At 36.8% G+C, this 17,930-nt stretch overlaps 1 protein-coding gene across 2 annotated transcripts in view; it reads right to left on the bottom strand.

Moving 5' to 3' along the window:
* LOC136036489 (tubby-related protein 3-like) overlaps positions 1-17,930 on the bottom strand; it is a 107,349-nt gene that overhangs the window by 72,336 nt on the left and 17,083 nt on the right. For both annotated transcript variants that reach the window (XM_065718754.1, XM_065718755.1), the window contains exon 2: positions 9,795-9,914. In XM_065718754.1, the coding sequence (XP_065574826.1) occupies positions 9,795-9,869 (75 nt within the window). In that variant the 5' untranslated portion in view covers positions 9,870-9,914. The remainder of the gene's footprint in view (positions 1-9,794; positions 9,915-17,930) is intronic.

The raw sequence follows: 17,930 nt of genomic DNA, 5'->3' as shown, positions 1-17,930 counted from the left end.
ATAAAATCAGTTTAACGGGGAGAAAAAATCAATGTACCAGTTTCACGAAGAAAAATCAACATGCAGCAAATTTCACGAACAGAAATCAGCACGCAACAAGTTCCATGAACAAAATCAGTTTCACAAGGAGAAAAAATCAATGTACAAGTTTCACGAAGAGAAAAACCAACATGCAACTAGTTTCGCGAACAAAAATCGGCACGCTGCAAGTTCCAAGAACAAAATCAGTTTTTTGAGGAGATAAATTAATGTACAACTCTCACGAAGAGAAAAATCAACACGCAACAAGTTTCAAGAAAAAAATCAGCACCTAACAAGTTCCATGAACAAGAAAATCAACAGGCCAAAATGTCCATGAATAAAATCTTTTTCAAGAAGAGAAAAAATAAATGTACAAGTTTGACGAACCGAAAACTCCACATGCAACAAGTTTGACTAAGAAAAATCAGCACGCAACAAGTTCCACGGACAAAAATCCGAACTTAAAACTTGCCATATGATTCCTAGACTGCGATGTTCTATGACAAATTGAAGCCTGTGACAGTCGATGGCTGACAGGCGTCACCCTCTTGCAAACATTCCACATATACCATTCTTCGGTTACTTTCCGCTCTGAAATGAAATCCTGATAAAAAAAACTTCTTGAAAGAAAAAAGAAATACCGTAGAAAAACAATATCTTAAAGTATTATGTAACACCGATGTGTATACCGTCATTACTAACAACCAACGTGTGCACTGTCATTATGTAACACTCGACGTGTGCGTTGTCATTACATAACAGCCCACGTTTGCGTTGTCGTTACTTAACACCCACATGTGCGCCGCCATTACTTAACATACCACATGTAGATTGCATCATATCCCGCGCCTGCACCGTTATTACGTAACACCCACGTGTGTCTCCCCTTAATCACAACCGTGACTTCCCCGCTTGACTAGTAAATTCTTACATTTCCTATTACGTAACACCCCAAACCCTGTTGTATAACAAGCAAAATTAAACATTCCATATGGCGTAACAGGCAGCTGCGTCTCTTGGAAAACATTCCCTATGAGGTAACAAGCATCTTAAAACTTAAAAAGAGCAGAACAATTATTCCCTATGTAAGGGGGACCGCCCCTCCTCAGACCGTCAGTCGCTACAGCAAAGTTCTTTGGTGTTTTAAAAAAGCTCATATTCCAATCCAACAGGCCTTGTGTTTCAGAAGTCGTTCTTAAAAGATTTGGACATTAATATAGAATTTGTTCGTTGTGAAATTTTTTTTCCGTTTTAAGTTTTAAAGTTGTCCTTACTTTCGTGAAATTTTTTTGATTTTTTTTTAAGCTAATAGCATACAAGAGGAAACACCCTGTACTGAGTACATGACTAGCAACCTTGTAAAACGCTGCACCTCCATTTTGACCGGTCTTTCAATTGATGTTACCCCTGAAAACCCATTTAGTAGAAATAAAGAGGTACTTATGAAATAGGGTACTTACCGTGTCTTGGCTTTGGAATTCTATAATGGAATATTAGCCAAACAATTAATAATGTCAGAAGCCCCTGAACAAAAGCATAACGGGAACTAAGAGCCCAGTTCTGGATAATTTAGGAATATTTAATAATTAGGAATAATAATGTTCTATGTTCTGTGTTCTATTTTGCATGTGCAGTATTGGCACTGCGTTCTATTTTGAGACGTTAATATTGTGGTTTTAATATAGTAACCATAAAAACTAAGATTCTGACTTTGATACAACTTAGTAAAACAATATTCTTAATTAACTAATGAAGAGCAGTTGCATAGGAGCTGAGTAAATTTAAATTTCTGAAGTTCTGAGATTTGGAATAGAAAATAACGGTAATTTTTAATCTGATGTTGGAAAAAATGATAACCTTGGACGAAATGGTCAAAGGTAAAGAAATCTTGGGATTGCTCTTCTCTAGAAAAACTAAACAAAAAAACAAGTTTTTTAAACTGAAAGTAAGGAGCGACCCTAAAACTTAAACTTAAATTAGCAGTCGCCAATTCTGTCGGTCTGTCTGTCGGTCTGTCTGTCCCGGTTTTGCTACTTTAGGCACTTCCAGGTAAGCTAGGACGATGAAATTTGGCAAGCGTATCAGGGACCGCACCAGATTAAATTAGAAATAGTCGTTTTCCCGATTTGACCATCTGGGGGGGGAGTGGGGGCCCGGTTAATTCGCAAAAAATAGAAAAAATGAAGTATTTTTAACTTATCAGCGGGTATTTGGATCTTAATGAAATTTCATGTTTGGAATGATATTGTGTCTTAGAGCTCTTATTTTAAATCCCGACCGGATCTGATGACATTGGGGGGAGTCGGAGGGGGAAAACCTAAAGTCCCGGTTTTGCTACTTTAGGCACTTCCAGGTAAGCTAGGACGATGAAATTTGGCAAGCGTATCAGGGACCGGACCAGATTAAATTAGAAATAGTCGTTTTCCCGATTTGACCATCTGGGGGGGGGGGGGAGTAGGGGCCGGTTAATTCGGAAAAATAGAAAAAATGAAGTATTTTTAACTTATGAGCGGGTGATTGGATCTTAATGAAATTTGATGTTTGGAATGATATTGTGTCTCAGAGCTCTTATTTTAAATCCCGACTGGGTCTGATGACATTGGGGGGAGTTGGAGGGGGGAAACCTAAAATCTTGGAAAACACTTAGAGTAGAGGGATCGGGATGAAACTTGATGGGAAAAATAAGCGCAAGTCCTAGATACATGATTGACATAATCGGAACTTATTTGTTCTCTTTGGGGTAGTTGGGGGGGGGAGTAAGTCTTAAAAATTAGAAAAATGAGGTATTTTCAACTTGCGAACGGGTGATCGGATCTCAATGAAATTTGATGTTTAGAAGGATATCGTGTCTTAGAGCTCTTATTTTAAATCCCGACCAGATCTTGTGATGGGGGCGGGGAGTTGGGAGGGGGAACCTAAAACTTGGAAAACACTTAGAGTGGAGGGATCAGGATGAAACATGGTGGGAAAAATAAACACAAGTCCTAGATAGATGATTGACATAAACGGAACGGATCCGCTCTCTTTTGGGTAGTTGGGGGGGGGGGGGGTTAATTCTGAAAAATTAGAAAAAATGAGGTATTTTTAACTTACGAACGGGTGATTGGATCTCCATGAAATTTGATTTTTAGAAGGATATCGTGGCTCAAAGCTCTTATTTTAAATCCTGACCGGATCTGGTGACATTGGGGGAAGTTTGGGGTGGGGAGACCTAAAATGATGGGAAACGCTTAGATTGGAGGGATTGGGATGAAACTTGGTTGGAAAAATAAGCAAAAGTCTTGCATACGTAATTTACATAATTGGAACGGATCCGCTCAATTGCGGGGGGGGGGGTAATTCTGAAAAATAAGAAAAATAACGTATTTTTAACTTACGAAGGAGTGATCGGATCTTCATGAAACTTCATATTTAGAAGGACCTCGTAACTCTGATATCTTATTTTAAATCTCAACCGGATCAAACGTAATTGGGGGGGGGGGCAGTTGGGGGGACCGGAAATCTTAGAAAATACTTAAAGCGGTGAGATCAGGATGAAACTGGATGGGAAGAATAGAAACCTGTCTAAGATACGTGACTGACATAACTGGACCGGATCTGCTCTCTTTGGTGGAATTGGGAGGGGGGAGGTAATTTTGAAAATTGAGGTATTTGTAACTTACGAAAGGGTGACCAGATCTTAATGAAATTTGATATTTAGAAGGATCTTGTGCTATAAAGTTTAACTTTAGGTTCTGACCTTCTCACAAGTGCCAAATGAGCTCTTGGCTCTTGGCTCTTCCGACCTCGTACCATATGAGCTCTCGGCTCTTCCGACCTCGTCCAAATGAGCTCTTGGCTCTTCCGACCTCGTACCATATGAGCTCTCGGCTCTTCCGACCTCGTCACAAGTGCCATATGAGCTCTTAGCTCTTGTTCCAAGGATGTGGACGTGAGGTCCCAAAGTCCGCCTACCCCCCCCCCTCTCAACAGTGCTTCAACTGTTAGTTTAAAAAATTATGAGGCTGGTCTCCTAAATTTGTTGAATTTTAAAGACAAGGAGACAGATTTCGCTGTCGAAATCGAAGTTGTATAATAAAAACACCCCACACACAACCTTTATATAATTCAATTTGTATCTCCAAGTGTTGCAATGTAGAACTTCACTATTAGTGCTTAATATGCAACAGCTGTAACATCAAGGTCAAAAGTACCCTTTGAATATAATAGGACAAACCACATTGGCTCAAGATAACTCATGATAAAGTCTCGCTTAATAGGTAATCTAAGAATTAAGCAGTAGTATCCCCATAGGCACTTTAACAACATCCCTATCCCTGGATCCTATGAGAGCCCTATCCTGCCATCCCATGAGAGCTCTATCCCGTTATTTTCATGAGAGCCACCAGTTGCTTGCTACGTCATAGGTAATGCATTCAAACAGACGCAGGTGTCTGTTATGCCATAGGGAATGTTTACTTTTGCTTGTTATTTTATAGGGTTTGGGGTGTTACGTGATGGAGAATGTTAGAGTCCGTTAGTCAAGCGGGGAAATCTCAGTTGTAACTGAGGGGGACACAAACGTGGGTGTTACATAATGACCGTAAAAGGCGCGGGATGTGACGCAATCTTACAATTGAGATGTTATGTAATGGCGACATAGACGTGGGTGTTATGTAGTAACAGCGCACATGTAGATGTTACATAATGACGGCACACACGTAGGTGCTAAGTAATGACGAGGGCACATGTTGGGTGTTAGGTAATGACAGCGCACAAGTTAGATGCTATGCCATGACGGTACACACACCAGTGTTACATAATACTTCAAGAGATTTTCTCTTCGGGATTTTTTTTTTCTTTCAAAGTGTTTTTTCTTCGGGATTTCATTTTCTTTCAAGGCATTTTTTTTGCTTTTTGAGATTTCGTTTTCTTTTACGATGTTTTTCTCAAGGAGCCTTTATATTCCGAAGGATATATGTCCACATTAGGATTTGAAATGGATTTGCCCTGAATGCAATGGAGCTCAAGCCAGTTGGACCATGAAAGCCTTTCCAATATTATTATTGGAAAGGCTGACGCCCCCGATGACACCATTCTTGCCCACATTATCACAGCTAGGAGTTTTTCAACCTTTACCTACCATAAACAATAAATTTACAAGCTAAAAACGACCATGATTTTTATTTGAACAGGGGATGCTTGCCATTTCCTTGTGAAACTGATTTTGTTTCTAGAACTTTTGTGTGATGATCACTGTTCGTGGAATTTGTTGCGTTCAGATTTTATTCGTGCAACGTGTTGCATATTGATTTTTCTCTTCGTGAAACTTGTACATAAATTTTTCTCCTCATGAAACTAATTTTGCTCGTAGTACTTGCTGAGTGCTGATTTTTAGTTCGTGGAATTTGTACAATGATTTTTCTCCTCGTGGAACTGACTTTTTTCATGAAACTTATGACCGTGAAGCTTATTGCATGTTGATTTTTCTCTTCGTGAAATTCATACATTTATTTTTTCCTCGTGAAACTGATTTTGTTCATGGAACTTGTGGCATGCTATTTTTTGTACGTGGAGCATGTAGTGTGCTGATTTTTGTTCATGGAACTTGTTCCATGTTGATTTTTCTCTTCGTGAAACTTGCAGATTGATTTTTCTCCTCATGAAACTGATTTTGTTCATGGAGCTTGTGGTAGGTTATGTTAGGCTTGAGGGACTGTATCAAACGTGGCAGAACCTAAACTTAACCTACAAATGGTAAGTTAGCACAAAACAAGTTCCAGGGACAAAATCAGTTTCACGAGGAGAAAAATCAGTGTACAAATTTTACGGAGAGAAAAATCAACATGCAGCAAGTTTCACAAAAAAAAAGTCAGCAAGAAACAAGTTATACGAACAACAATCACCACGCAACAAGTTCCACGAATAAAATCAATTTCACTAAGATAAAAATCAATCTACAAGTTCCAAGAAGAGAAAAATCAACATGCAACAAATTTCGCGAACAAAAATCAGTACGAAAAAATTACACAAATTAAAATCAGCTCGCAACAATACCATGAATAAAATCAGTTTAACGGGGAGAAAAAATCAATGTACCAGTTTCACGAAGAAAAATCAACATGCAGCAAATTTCACGAACAGAAATCAGCACGCAACAAGTTCCATGAACAAAATCAGTTTCACAAGGAGAAAAAATCAATGTACAAGTTTCACGAAGAGAAAAACCAACATGCAACTAGTTTCGCGAACAAAAATCGGCACGCTGCAAGTTCCAAGAACAAAATCAGTTTTTTGAGGAGATAAATTAATGTACAACTCTCACGAAGAGAAAAATCAACACGCAACAAGTTTCAAGAAAAAAATCAGCACCTAACAAGTTCCATGAACAAAAAAATCAACAGGCCAAAATGTCCGTGAATAAAATCTTTTTCAAGAAGAGAAAAAATAAATGTACAAGTTTGACGAACCGAAAACTCCACATGCAACAAGTTTGACTAAGAAAAATCAGCACGCAACAAGTTCCACGGACAAAAATCCGAACTTAAAACTTGCCATATGATTCCTAGACTGCGATGTTCTATGACAAATTGAAGCCTGTGACAGTCGATGGCTGACAGGCGTCACCCTCTTGCAAACATTCCACATATACCATTCTTCGGTTACTTTCCGCTCTAAAATGAAATCCTGATAAAAAAAAACTTCTTGAAAGAAAAAAGAAATACCGTAGAAAAACAATATCTTAAAGTATTATGTAACACCGATGTGTATACCGTCATTACTAACAACCAACGTGTGCACTGTCATTATGTAACACTCGACGTGTGCGTTGTCATTACATAACAGCCCACGTTTGCGTTGTCGTTACTTAACACCCACATGTGCGCCGCCATTACTTAACATACCACATGTAGATTGCATCATATCCCGCGCCTGCACCGTTATTACGTAACACCCACGTGTGTCTCCCCTTAATCACAACCGTGACTTCCCCGCTTGACTAGTAAATTCTTACATTTCCTATTACGTAACACCCCAAACCCTGTTGTATAACAAGCAAAATTAAACATTCCATATGGCGTAACAGGCAGCTGCGTCTCTTGGAAAACATTCCCTATGAGGTAACAAGCATCTTAAAACTTAAAAAGAGCAGAACAATTATTCCCTATGTAAGGGGGACCGCCCCTCCTCAGACCGTCAGTCGCTACAGCAAAGTTCTTTGGTGTTTTAAAAAAGCTCATATTCCAATCCAACAGGCCTTGTGTTTCAGAAGTCGTTCTTAAAAGATTTGGACATTAATATAGAATTTGTTCGTTGTGAAATTTTTTTTCCGTTTTAAGTTTTAAAGTTGTCCTTACTTTCATGAAAATTTTTTGATTTTTTTTTAAGCTAATAGCATACAAGAGGAAACACCCTGTACTGAGTACATGACTAGCAACCTTGTAAAACGCTGCACCTCCATTTTGACCGGTCTTTCAATTGATGTTACCCCTGAAAACCCATTTAGTAGAAATAAAGAGGTACTTATGAAATAGGGTACTTACCGTGTCTTGGCTTTGGAATTCTATAATGGAATATTAGCCAAACAATTAATAATGTCAGAAGCCCCTGAACAAAAGCATAACGGGAACTAAGAGCCCAGTTCTGGATAATTTAGGAATATTTAATAATTAGGAATAATAATGTTCTATGTTCTGTGTTCTATTTTGCATGTGCAGTATTGGCACTGCGTTCTATTTTGAGACGTTAATATTGTGGTTTTAATATAGTAACCATAAAAACTAAGATTCTGACTTTGATACAACTTAGTAAAACAATATTCTTAATTAACTAATGAAGAGCAGTTGCATAGGAGCTGAGTAAATTTAAATTTCTGAAGTTCTGAGATTTGGAATAGAAAATAACGGTAATTTTTAATCTGATGTTGGAAAAAATGATAACCTTGGACGAAATGGTCAAAGGTAAAGAAATCTTGGGATTGCTCTTCTCTAGAAAAACTAAACAAAAAAACGAGTTTTTTAAACTGAAAGTAAGGAGCGACCCTAAAACTTAAACGAATATAAACTATTCCGTATATGAAAGGGACTGTCCCCTCCTCAACGTCCTGCTCTTTACGCTAAAGTTTTTTTTATTGTTTTTAAAAGTAGAGTTGTAAGAAAGAGTCAAGCTGTAGTGCAAGGAGCGGGGCGTTGAGAAGGGGACAGCCCTTTTCATATAAGGAATAATTTCTGTTTGTTTTAAGTTTTAATGTCGCTCCTTACTTTCAGTTAAAAAATCTCGTTTTTTTAAATTTAATTTCTGAACGTTTTTGAAATAATGCAGGTTTTGGTTTTGGCTCACCGTATATGAATAATTAAAACGAATTTTGCATATTAATTCTACTTTTTTGGCTAAAAGGCTTTCTCAAAGGGTTGATTGGACGATTTTGAGAGAAAAAGGCCGGGAGAGGGGGCCTAGCTGCACTCCATTTTTTTGGTTACTTAAAAAGGACACTAGAACGTTTAATTGTATTTACGAACGTTTTTATTAGTAATAAATATACGTAACTTACAAATTAACTTACGCAACGAACTTCTAAATTCGTACATTTTTATTACGTATATGAGGGGATTTGACCCCTCGTCAATACCTCGCTCTTTACACTGAAGTTCGAATTTTGTTCCAATTCTTTAAGAAAGACCCCGGTATCACAAAGGTCGTTTAATTAGAAAAAAATAGCACTTTTGAAATTACTAAAAATACTTTAGCGTAAAGCGCGAGGTATTGAGGAGGGGACTAACCCCCTCATATACGTAATAATTTCTGTTCGTTTTAAGTTTTTAATGTTGCTTGTTACTTTCAGTTGAAAAAACTTGTTTTTTGTTTAATTTCTCAATGTTTTTTTTAATAATGCCACGAACATCCAGCGCCCCCTTCATTGAAATTGTCTTCCCCCATGATAAATTCCTTCATGGAAAAATCCTCTCACGTATCCCCCTCCTCCCCCCAACCCCCATCAACAGAAAAATCCTCCATGAAAACGTCTGAATACTTCCCAATAACCAATAATATATGTAAACAAGGGGCAGGTCATAGCTTGCAGCCCTTCCCCGGGGACTGTGGGAGATTAAGTCGTCCTCAAAGACATAGTCAATAGATGTTTCAATTGTGCTGAACAAAATGACTATCTCCAAATTTTGATCCTGTGACTTTGGGATAAAGTGTGGGAGGGGGCCTAGTTGCCCTCCAAATTTTTTGGCCACTTAAAAAGGGCAATAAAGCTTTTAATTTCCCTTAGAGTGAGCCCTCTTGTGACAGTCTAGGACAACTGGGTTGATAAATAACTGGTCACACCTGGGATTGAACCCGTGCATGTGTGTTTCCATAACTACGACTACAAATGGTCTTACATTAAGATAAGATTTATTCATCATGAAATACACATTTAATATTACATTTTACTATTCCCCTAAAGGTTCTCTGGCCTATAAAGAAGGGGGAATTATTTCTGCTACTCCAGCTCCATTCAGTAAAAATTCACTAGGGTTCCAACTCCGATTCATCATGATGTCGATCATATCAAAAAAATGCCGATTTTAACTCTCAGATCTACAAATGTAGCTTAATATAATACGACACACAGTGCATTAATATCGGGTCAAGATCATTATTAACCCAATCCAGACGGATCAAGAGCAAAATATTGGGAAGCTGGCCGGATAGTGTCGAAAATCATCTCCTGAGTGCTAGTAATTAAAATTACACCCAAGCTACTCATAGAGGTTGAGAACTATCAATAGCAGAAATTGACTAGCCTGGTTTTCCAATTTTTCAGTTCTTGATGGGTTTTCTGATTGAGGAAAATAGCTAGCCGGCAAATCGTGATGCATCTTCGCAAGTTTAAGCAGTTCACGTTGATTCAAATCAACTGAGTCCTAAAAAAGAAATCATGGATTAGACTGATGTGCAAAACTAAAATATGACAGTTCGAAAAAATCCATTTGCAATAATATTATGTAAAAAAAAACCTTATGCCGGATCAACCAGCCTTGAAATAAACAGAAATTTAGATTAGTATGATTTTCAAGACGATAGACCTATTGCGAATATTTCCCAAGTATAAACAACAGGGCCTCCTCAGCGGAAGCAAAAGAGAAAAAAGTAATGAAAACAGAGCCGTTCAAGGAGGAGGCAGAAGGGGAAGTTAAGGCACGGCTCTGAGTAGAATCAAAAGAAATACAGACTGCTTTTTCATTATTTCATTCAAACAGTTAAAAGTAAAAACGCATCGGACGACTGTATTTTTGTTTTTTTAGCCCAAAATAAAAGTTTGATAAACAACAGTTTTAGTACGGTTAATAAAAATTACATAAAAATAAAGTAATAATACAACTCTGATTACATCTAATTAATAAAACAAAAAGAATAACGAATTTAGAAAGCGTAAATACTAATTTGACCAAAGAAAAAATCAACTCATTAGTTAAAATTAAACAAAAATAAATAATGCCCTAAATGGATGATTTATGCAGACTGATCCTTACCTGTACAGCTTTTTAGGAGGATTATGCATTGGCCTTACAATAGTCCCGCCCGTGGGTAATCAAACAGTTCGTGGTAACGAACTGTAGTAAGGAGCGACCCGGCTCAATAGTAAACCAAACTCTAAAAAACGGAATTTTGATGCTAAAAGATACACCAAAAGAATCAAATTTTCACGCTGATTCTAAATATATAAGTTTCAATTAATTTAGTCTTTTTCATCAAACGTTACGAGCCTGAGACAATTTGCCTTATTTTGGAAAATAGGGGGAAACATCCCCAAAAAGTTATAGAATCTTAACGAAAATCACACCATCGCATTCGGCATATCAGAGAACCCTTTAGAAAAAATTACAAGCTCCTATCTAAAAAAAAAATGTGGAATTTCGTATTTTTTGCCAGAAGACAAATCACGGGTGCGTGTTTATTTGTTTGTTTGTTGTTGTTTTTTTCCCAGGGGTCATCGTATCGACCAAGTGGTCCTAGAGTGTCGTAAGAGGGCTCATTCTTACGGAAATGAAAAGTTCTAGTGCCCTTTTTAAGCGATCAAAAATATTGGAGGGCACCTACGCCCCCTCCCACGCTCTTTTTTTCCAAAAGTCAACGAATTAAAATTTTGAGATAGCCATTTTGTCCACATAGTCGAAAACCATAATAACTATGTCTTTGGGAATGAATTACTCCCCCACAATCCCTGGGGGAGGGGCTGCAAGTTACAAACTTTGACCAGTGTATAAATATAGTAATGGTTATTGGGAAGTGCACAGACGTTTTCAGGAGATTTTTTTTGGTTTGGGGGGTGGGGTTGATGGGAGGGGGCTATGTAGGAGGATATTGCCTTGGAGGAATATGTCATGGGGGAAGAAAATTTCAATGAGAAGGGCGCAGGATTTTCTAGCATTACTATAAAAAAACAATTGAAAGTAAGGAATAGCATTGAAATTTAAAACGAACAGAGATTATTACCCATATGAGGGGTTCTAAAAATACTTTAGCGTAAAGAGCGAGGTATTTAGGAGGAGACAAATACCTCGCTCTTTATGCTAAAGTATTTTTAGTAATTTCAACTATTTATTCTACGGCCTTTTTGATTCAGGGGTCATTTTTAAAGAATTGGGACAAAACTTACGATTTAGTGTAAAGAGCGAGGTATTAACGAGGGTACAAACCCCCTCGTACACATAATGAAAATATAAGAATATAAAAGTTTGTTATGTAAGTTAATTCTTAACTTACGCATATTTTTACTAATAAAAATGTTCGTTAAAAATTAAAAGTTCTAGCAGCCTTTTTAAGTAACCAAAAAATTGAAGGGCAGCTAGGCCTCCTTCCCCACCCCTTATTTCTCAAAATCGTCTGATCAAAACTAAGAGAAAGCCATTTAGCCAAAAAAAATTAATATATAAAATTCATTTCAATAATTTATGTGCGGAGAGCCAAAATCAAACATGCATTAATTCAAAACGTTCAGAAATTAAATAAAAAAACTAGTTTTTTAACTGAAAGTAAGGAGCGACATTAAAACTTCAAATGAACAGAAATTACTCCGTATATGAAAGGGGTTGTCCCCTCCGCAATCCCTCGCTCTTTACGCTAAAGTTTGACTCTTTGCCACAATTCTACTTTTTAAAACAATTAAAAGCTTTAGCGTAAAGAGCGAGGGATTGCGGAGGGGACAACCCATTTCATATACGGAGTAATTTCTGTTCGTTTTAAGTTTTAATGTCGCTCCTTACTTTCAGTTAAAAAACTAGTTTTTTTATTTAATAAGAGAAACAGGGACGAAAACAGCAAAAGTTCAATCCGTGTATGATTCTGGCTAGTTGATAGCTTTCAAGAGTAAAGCTTTATCCAGTAAAGCTAAAGTAAAAGCAAAGTAAAGTAAAAGCTAGAGTAAAGCTAGTATCCAGCTTTCAAAAGTAAAGTGTAATTGTTTACTCAACCGAAGGAAGATAAACATTGGAACGGTATTCCAATTTCAATTTGGAAATTATTGATCATTCTCGATCAGGTTCTGGAAGACAGTGTTTTCACACTGGCTAATAATGTGGATATAAGCAAAGGAATGAATTCACCAAAATTAGAACACGAAAGCGTTTTTTCCAGCCATTGTCCAATGTCAAAAATGTATTTTTGGATGAAAATAAACATGAGATATTTTTCAAAATCTAAGGGGCAAATCTATGTGGACAATTGCCTCCCTCCCATTGATGTCCTGGGTCTATGCGTCTAAGCAGTTAAGTTTGTTTCTATAAGCGGATTACATTTAGCTGACCAATAATAACTCATTTTACATCCTTACATTAAGTCCCATTCCTCTGTACCCAACAAGACATAGGCGTTTAACAACATAATTTTGGACCAATAAGAACGGCTTAAAAGGAAAGGAAATTGTGATTGGTTGACAATAAATTTACATAGACGTTGATGAATTCAATGTGCTAATTGTGTGAATTCAGCATGTGTGTAAAAGCAGGTGTGTGAATTCTTTTTCACGGGACCGCTATACCTATCGGTTGTTACAAAAACCTAAAATTAAATCTTCAGGTCCTCGTTGAAAACTTTTGAAATGTAGAAGTGAAGCCGTCTTAGGAGTGCCGGTGGCATACAGGTGCTGCTATTACTTTCGGGAAATAAGCATAGTAAAATTATTGCTCCAACCTAAATCTTCATAAAAAAGACCTGCCTAATTTTATCATACGAAATGCAAGTATAAATACAGTCATTCATTGGCCGATATTTGCCATTTCTATTTTACACTTCTTTAGCACATTTATTGCTTTATAATTAATTAAATACAAATATCATTCACTAATATTGAGATTTTCAACATACGCAACTATGAGGATAATGACTCAGGTTTATAGGAAAAACGGTACTTGTGTATTATTCAGAACACACTCAATAAGTGAAGTTAGGTTCTTTCGTGAAACAAACTGCAATGCAGGTACATTTTAATTAAAGATTTTTATATAGAGGTGGTTAGGTTAGGATAAGTTAGGTATTTCATATAATGCAACCCACCCCCACCCCCCTAATGTGCAAATATATAACCCAAACTTTTGATAACGCTAATGAAATAAAACAAAATATGATGAAAATATAATACTTTATTAGGAAAGTAAAACAGTTCAAAATAGGGATGATACCTTTTTATTGACAGTGAATAGATATAAAATTATTTAACTGGATATTTCAAACATATATACAGTGTTCATCATCAGCAGTAAAACTAAAAGACATGAATATGTGTTCGAAATATCCAGTTAGATAATTTTATATCTATTCACTGTCAATAAAAAGGTATCATCCCTATTTTGAACTGTTTTACTTTCGTCATGGAAAGGCAGTGTGGTCTTCGAACTTATCTATTTTATTAGGAAAATTGTAAAATTACAACTTAGAATTCTAACCTAACCTTTTGTCTTTGAGTTTTGTCTTTGTGGCTATGAAACCAGATTTTCTCATAAAATGTACCTGCATCGTAGTTTGTTTCACGAAAGAACCTAATTTTACTCATTGAGTGTGTTCTGAATAATACACAAGTACCGGAAAAACTTTGCATCAATCAATGCTCAAGCAACTTATTCTTGCTTACTAAAGCCGGACTTATTAATCAATATCTGATTGATTTTACTGGTCACAGGATAAACTTAAACTTTTTCGCATGCTGACCAACGGTCTGCGTAGGGCATGTACCGGTCTCCTGATTTCCTGCCTACGGCCCCGGGGGTGCAATGCGTGGTTGGGGGAAAATCAGGGAATATTGGCAAAAAAACGTTTTTTTTTATCATTTGTTGATGAGCAAGAGATTCTATTTACCTAATTTAATAAGGATGACTGAGCATATCGTCCAGTAGCCTAACCATAATCTTTATGAGCTCTAGAATCTCTACTTCAAATTTCAAAACCTTGCAGTTTGTGCTATGGCCAGATCACAGGTGCCACCAGAAAATTTCCAGGGCCATGTCCTGTCGCGAATTATGTTTTCACCAATATTTGATAAGACATCGTTCTCAATCGCCTACTCTTGTATTTTTTTAGTGTCTTCTTGTTTCCTAATGAGGGCGATTGCCCCCTGGCTACCGCCTTTCAGCGTCCATGGACCAGATTAAGCCAAAAATTACTTAAATACTTACTTAAAGAATACATAAATCCTTAAAACCGTGAATTGGAAGCTAGAGTAATTACAGTGGTCAAGTATGGTTCTGAACCTTGGGTACTACCAAAGACGGATATGGATTTTTAACAGTTTTCCAGGAGAAATGTCATGGTTTTGGGGACCCATGTGAATAGCCGTATTTCAAACTGTAAACCGCACGAAAGATGTGGTTTTCCCCGCTTTCCAGGGCTATACTGAGAGAAAGATTGGGATGGCTAGGATAAGATCTGCAGATGAAGCAGATTTTTAAAGCAGATTAACTAAAAAAAACTAGTTTTTTTAACTGAAAGTAAGAAGCGACATTAAAACTTAAAACGAACAGAAATTACTCCGTATATGAAATGGGTTGTCCCCTCCGCAGTTCCTCGCTCTTTACGCTAAAGTTTTTAATTGTTTTAAAAAGTAGAATTGTGGCAAAGAGTCAAACTTTAGCGTAAAGAGCGAGGGACTGCGGAGGGGACAACCCATTTCATATATGGAGTAATTTCTGTTCGTTTTAAGTTTTAATGTCGCTCCTTACTTTCAGTTAAAAAAACTAGTTTTTTTTTATTTAATTTCTGAACGTTTTTGAATTAATGCATGTTTGATTTTGGCTCTCCGCACATAAATTATTGAAATTAAATTAGTATATTAATTTTTTTTTGGCTAAATGGCTTTCTATTAGTTTTGATCAGACGATCTTGAGAAATAAGGGATGGGGAAGGAGGCCTAGCTGCCCTCCAATTTTTCGGTTACTTAAAAAGGCTACTAGAACTTTTAATTTTCAACGAACGTTTTTATTAGTAAAAAATATACGTAACTTAAGAATTAACTTACGTAACAAACTTTTATATTCTTATATTTTTATTATGTGTACGAGGGGGTTTGTACCCTCGTTAATACCTCGCTCTTTACACTAAATCGTAAGTTTTGTCCCAATTCTTTAAGAATGACCCCTGAATCAAAAAGGCCGTAGAATAAATAGTTGAAATTACTAAAAATATTTTAGCATAAAGAGCGAGGAATTTATCTCCTCCTAAATACCTCGCTCTTTATGCTAAAGTATTTTTAGAACCCCTCATATGCGTAATAATCTCTGTTCGTTTTAAATTTCAATGCTATTCCTTACTTTCATTTGAAAAAAGTTTTCATGTTTATTTTTTCATTGTTTTTTTTTATAGTAATGCTAGAAAATCCTGCGCCCTTTTCATTGAATTTTTCTTCCCCCATGACATATTCCTCAAAGGAAAGATCCTCCCACAAAGCCCTCTCCCATCAACCCCACCCCCAAACCAAAAAATCCCCATGAAAACGTCTGTACACTTCCCAATAACCATTACTATATGTAAACACTGGTCAAAGTTTGTAACTTGCAGCCCCTCCCCCAGGAATTGTGGGGGAGTAAGTCATTCCCAAAGACATAGTTATTATGGTTTTCGACTATGCGGAACAAAATGGCTATCTTAAAATTTTAATCTGTTGACTTTTGGAAAAAATTAGCGTGGGAGGGGGCCTATTTGCCCTCCAATTTTTTATCACTTAAAAAGGGCACTAGAACTTTTCATTTCCGTAAGAATGAGCCCTCTTGCGACACTCTAAGACCACCTGGTCGATACAATGACCCCTGGGGAAAAGAAAAAAAAAACAACAAACAAACAAACACGCACCCGTGATTTGTCTTCTGGCAAAAAATATGAAATTCCACATTTTTTTAAATAGGAGCTTGAAATTTTGCTATAGAGTTCTCTGATATGCCGAATGCGATAGTGTGATTTTCGTTAAGATTCTATGACTTTTAGGGGATGTTTCCCCCTTTTTTCCAAAACAGGGCAAATTTTCTCAGGCTCGTAACTTTTGATGACAAAGACTAAATTAATTGAAACTTATATATTTAGAATCAGCGTGAAAATTCGATTCTTTGGATGTATGTTTTAGCATCAAAAAATTTTCTCAGGCTCGTAACTTTTGATGACAAAGACTAAATTTGATGAAACTTCTATATTTAAAATTAGGATAAAAATCCGATTCTTTTGATACATTTTTTAACATCAAAATTCCGTTTTTTAGAGTTCCGTTTACTATTGAGCCGGGTCGCCCCTTACTACAGTTCTTTACCACGAACTGTTTGAAAAGAAAATAATTCGGTATTTCGGGGCTTCTGACATTATTACTCCTTTGCGGAAGTTAGGCTCAAAATTGAAAAAGGATTATATTTTTTCTCTGGGCCCCTTCCACCTCTTAGTTCGTTTATTTTCCCGTTAGTTTTCACCTGTTTTCGCTTTATAGTTGTGTTATCTCTTAGCAGTTCTTTCGTTAGTTGAGTTATGGTTGTGGTATATATGTTTTATCGCTCGTATATTTGTGTTATTTTCAAATTATACTCCATAATAGAGAGGCTCCAAACACCCAGCATTGTATATTAAGCTCTGAATTTGACGTTTTTTTCTAACGTGACCAGATTCGTCCTGCGCCCTTTTCATTGAATTTTTTCCCCCATGGCATATTTCTCCAAGGAAAGATCCTCCCACATAGCCCCCTCCCTCAACCCTACCCCCAAAACCAAAAAAATCCCCCTGAAAACGTCTGTACATTTCAAAATAACCATTATTATATATAAACACTGGTTGAAGTTTGTAACTTGCAGCCCCTCCCCCAGGAACTGTGGGGGAGTAAGTCATCCCCAAATACATAGTTATTATGATTTTCGACTATGCTGAACAAAATGGCTATCTCAAAATTTTGATCCGTTGACTTTGGGAAAAAAATGAGCGTGGGAGGGGGCCTAGATGCCCTCCAAATTTTTTGGTCACTTAAAAAGGGCACTAGAACTTTTCATTTCCGTTAGAATGAGCCCTCTTGCGACATTCTAGGACAACTTGGTCGATAAGATGACCCCTGGAAAAAAAAAAAAAACAAACAAACAAATAAACACGCACCCGTGATTTGTCTTCTGGCAAAAAATGCAAAATTCCACATTTTTGTAGATAGGAGCTTGAAACTTCTACAGTAGGGTTCTCTGATACGCTGAATCTGATGGTGTCATTTTCGTTAAGATCCTACGACTTTTAGGGGGTGTTTCCCCCTATTTTCCTAAATAAGGCAAATTTTCTCAGGCTCGTAACTTTTGATGGGTAAGACTAAACTTGATGAAATTTATATATTTAAAATCAGCATTAAAATGCGATTCTTTTGATGTAGCTATTGATATCAAAATCCAATTTTTTAGAGTTTTGGTTACTATTGAGCCGGATCACTCCTTACTACAGTT

Source organism: Artemia franciscana, chromosome 15 (genome assembly GCF_032884065.1).
Source record: "Artemia franciscana chromosome 15, ASM3288406v1, whole genome shotgun sequence".
Classification (NCBI taxonomy): domain Eukaryota; kingdom Metazoa; phylum Arthropoda; class Branchiopoda; order Anostraca; family Artemiidae; genus Artemia; species Artemia franciscana.
This window is presented reverse-complemented; position numbering and strand designations above follow the sequence as displayed.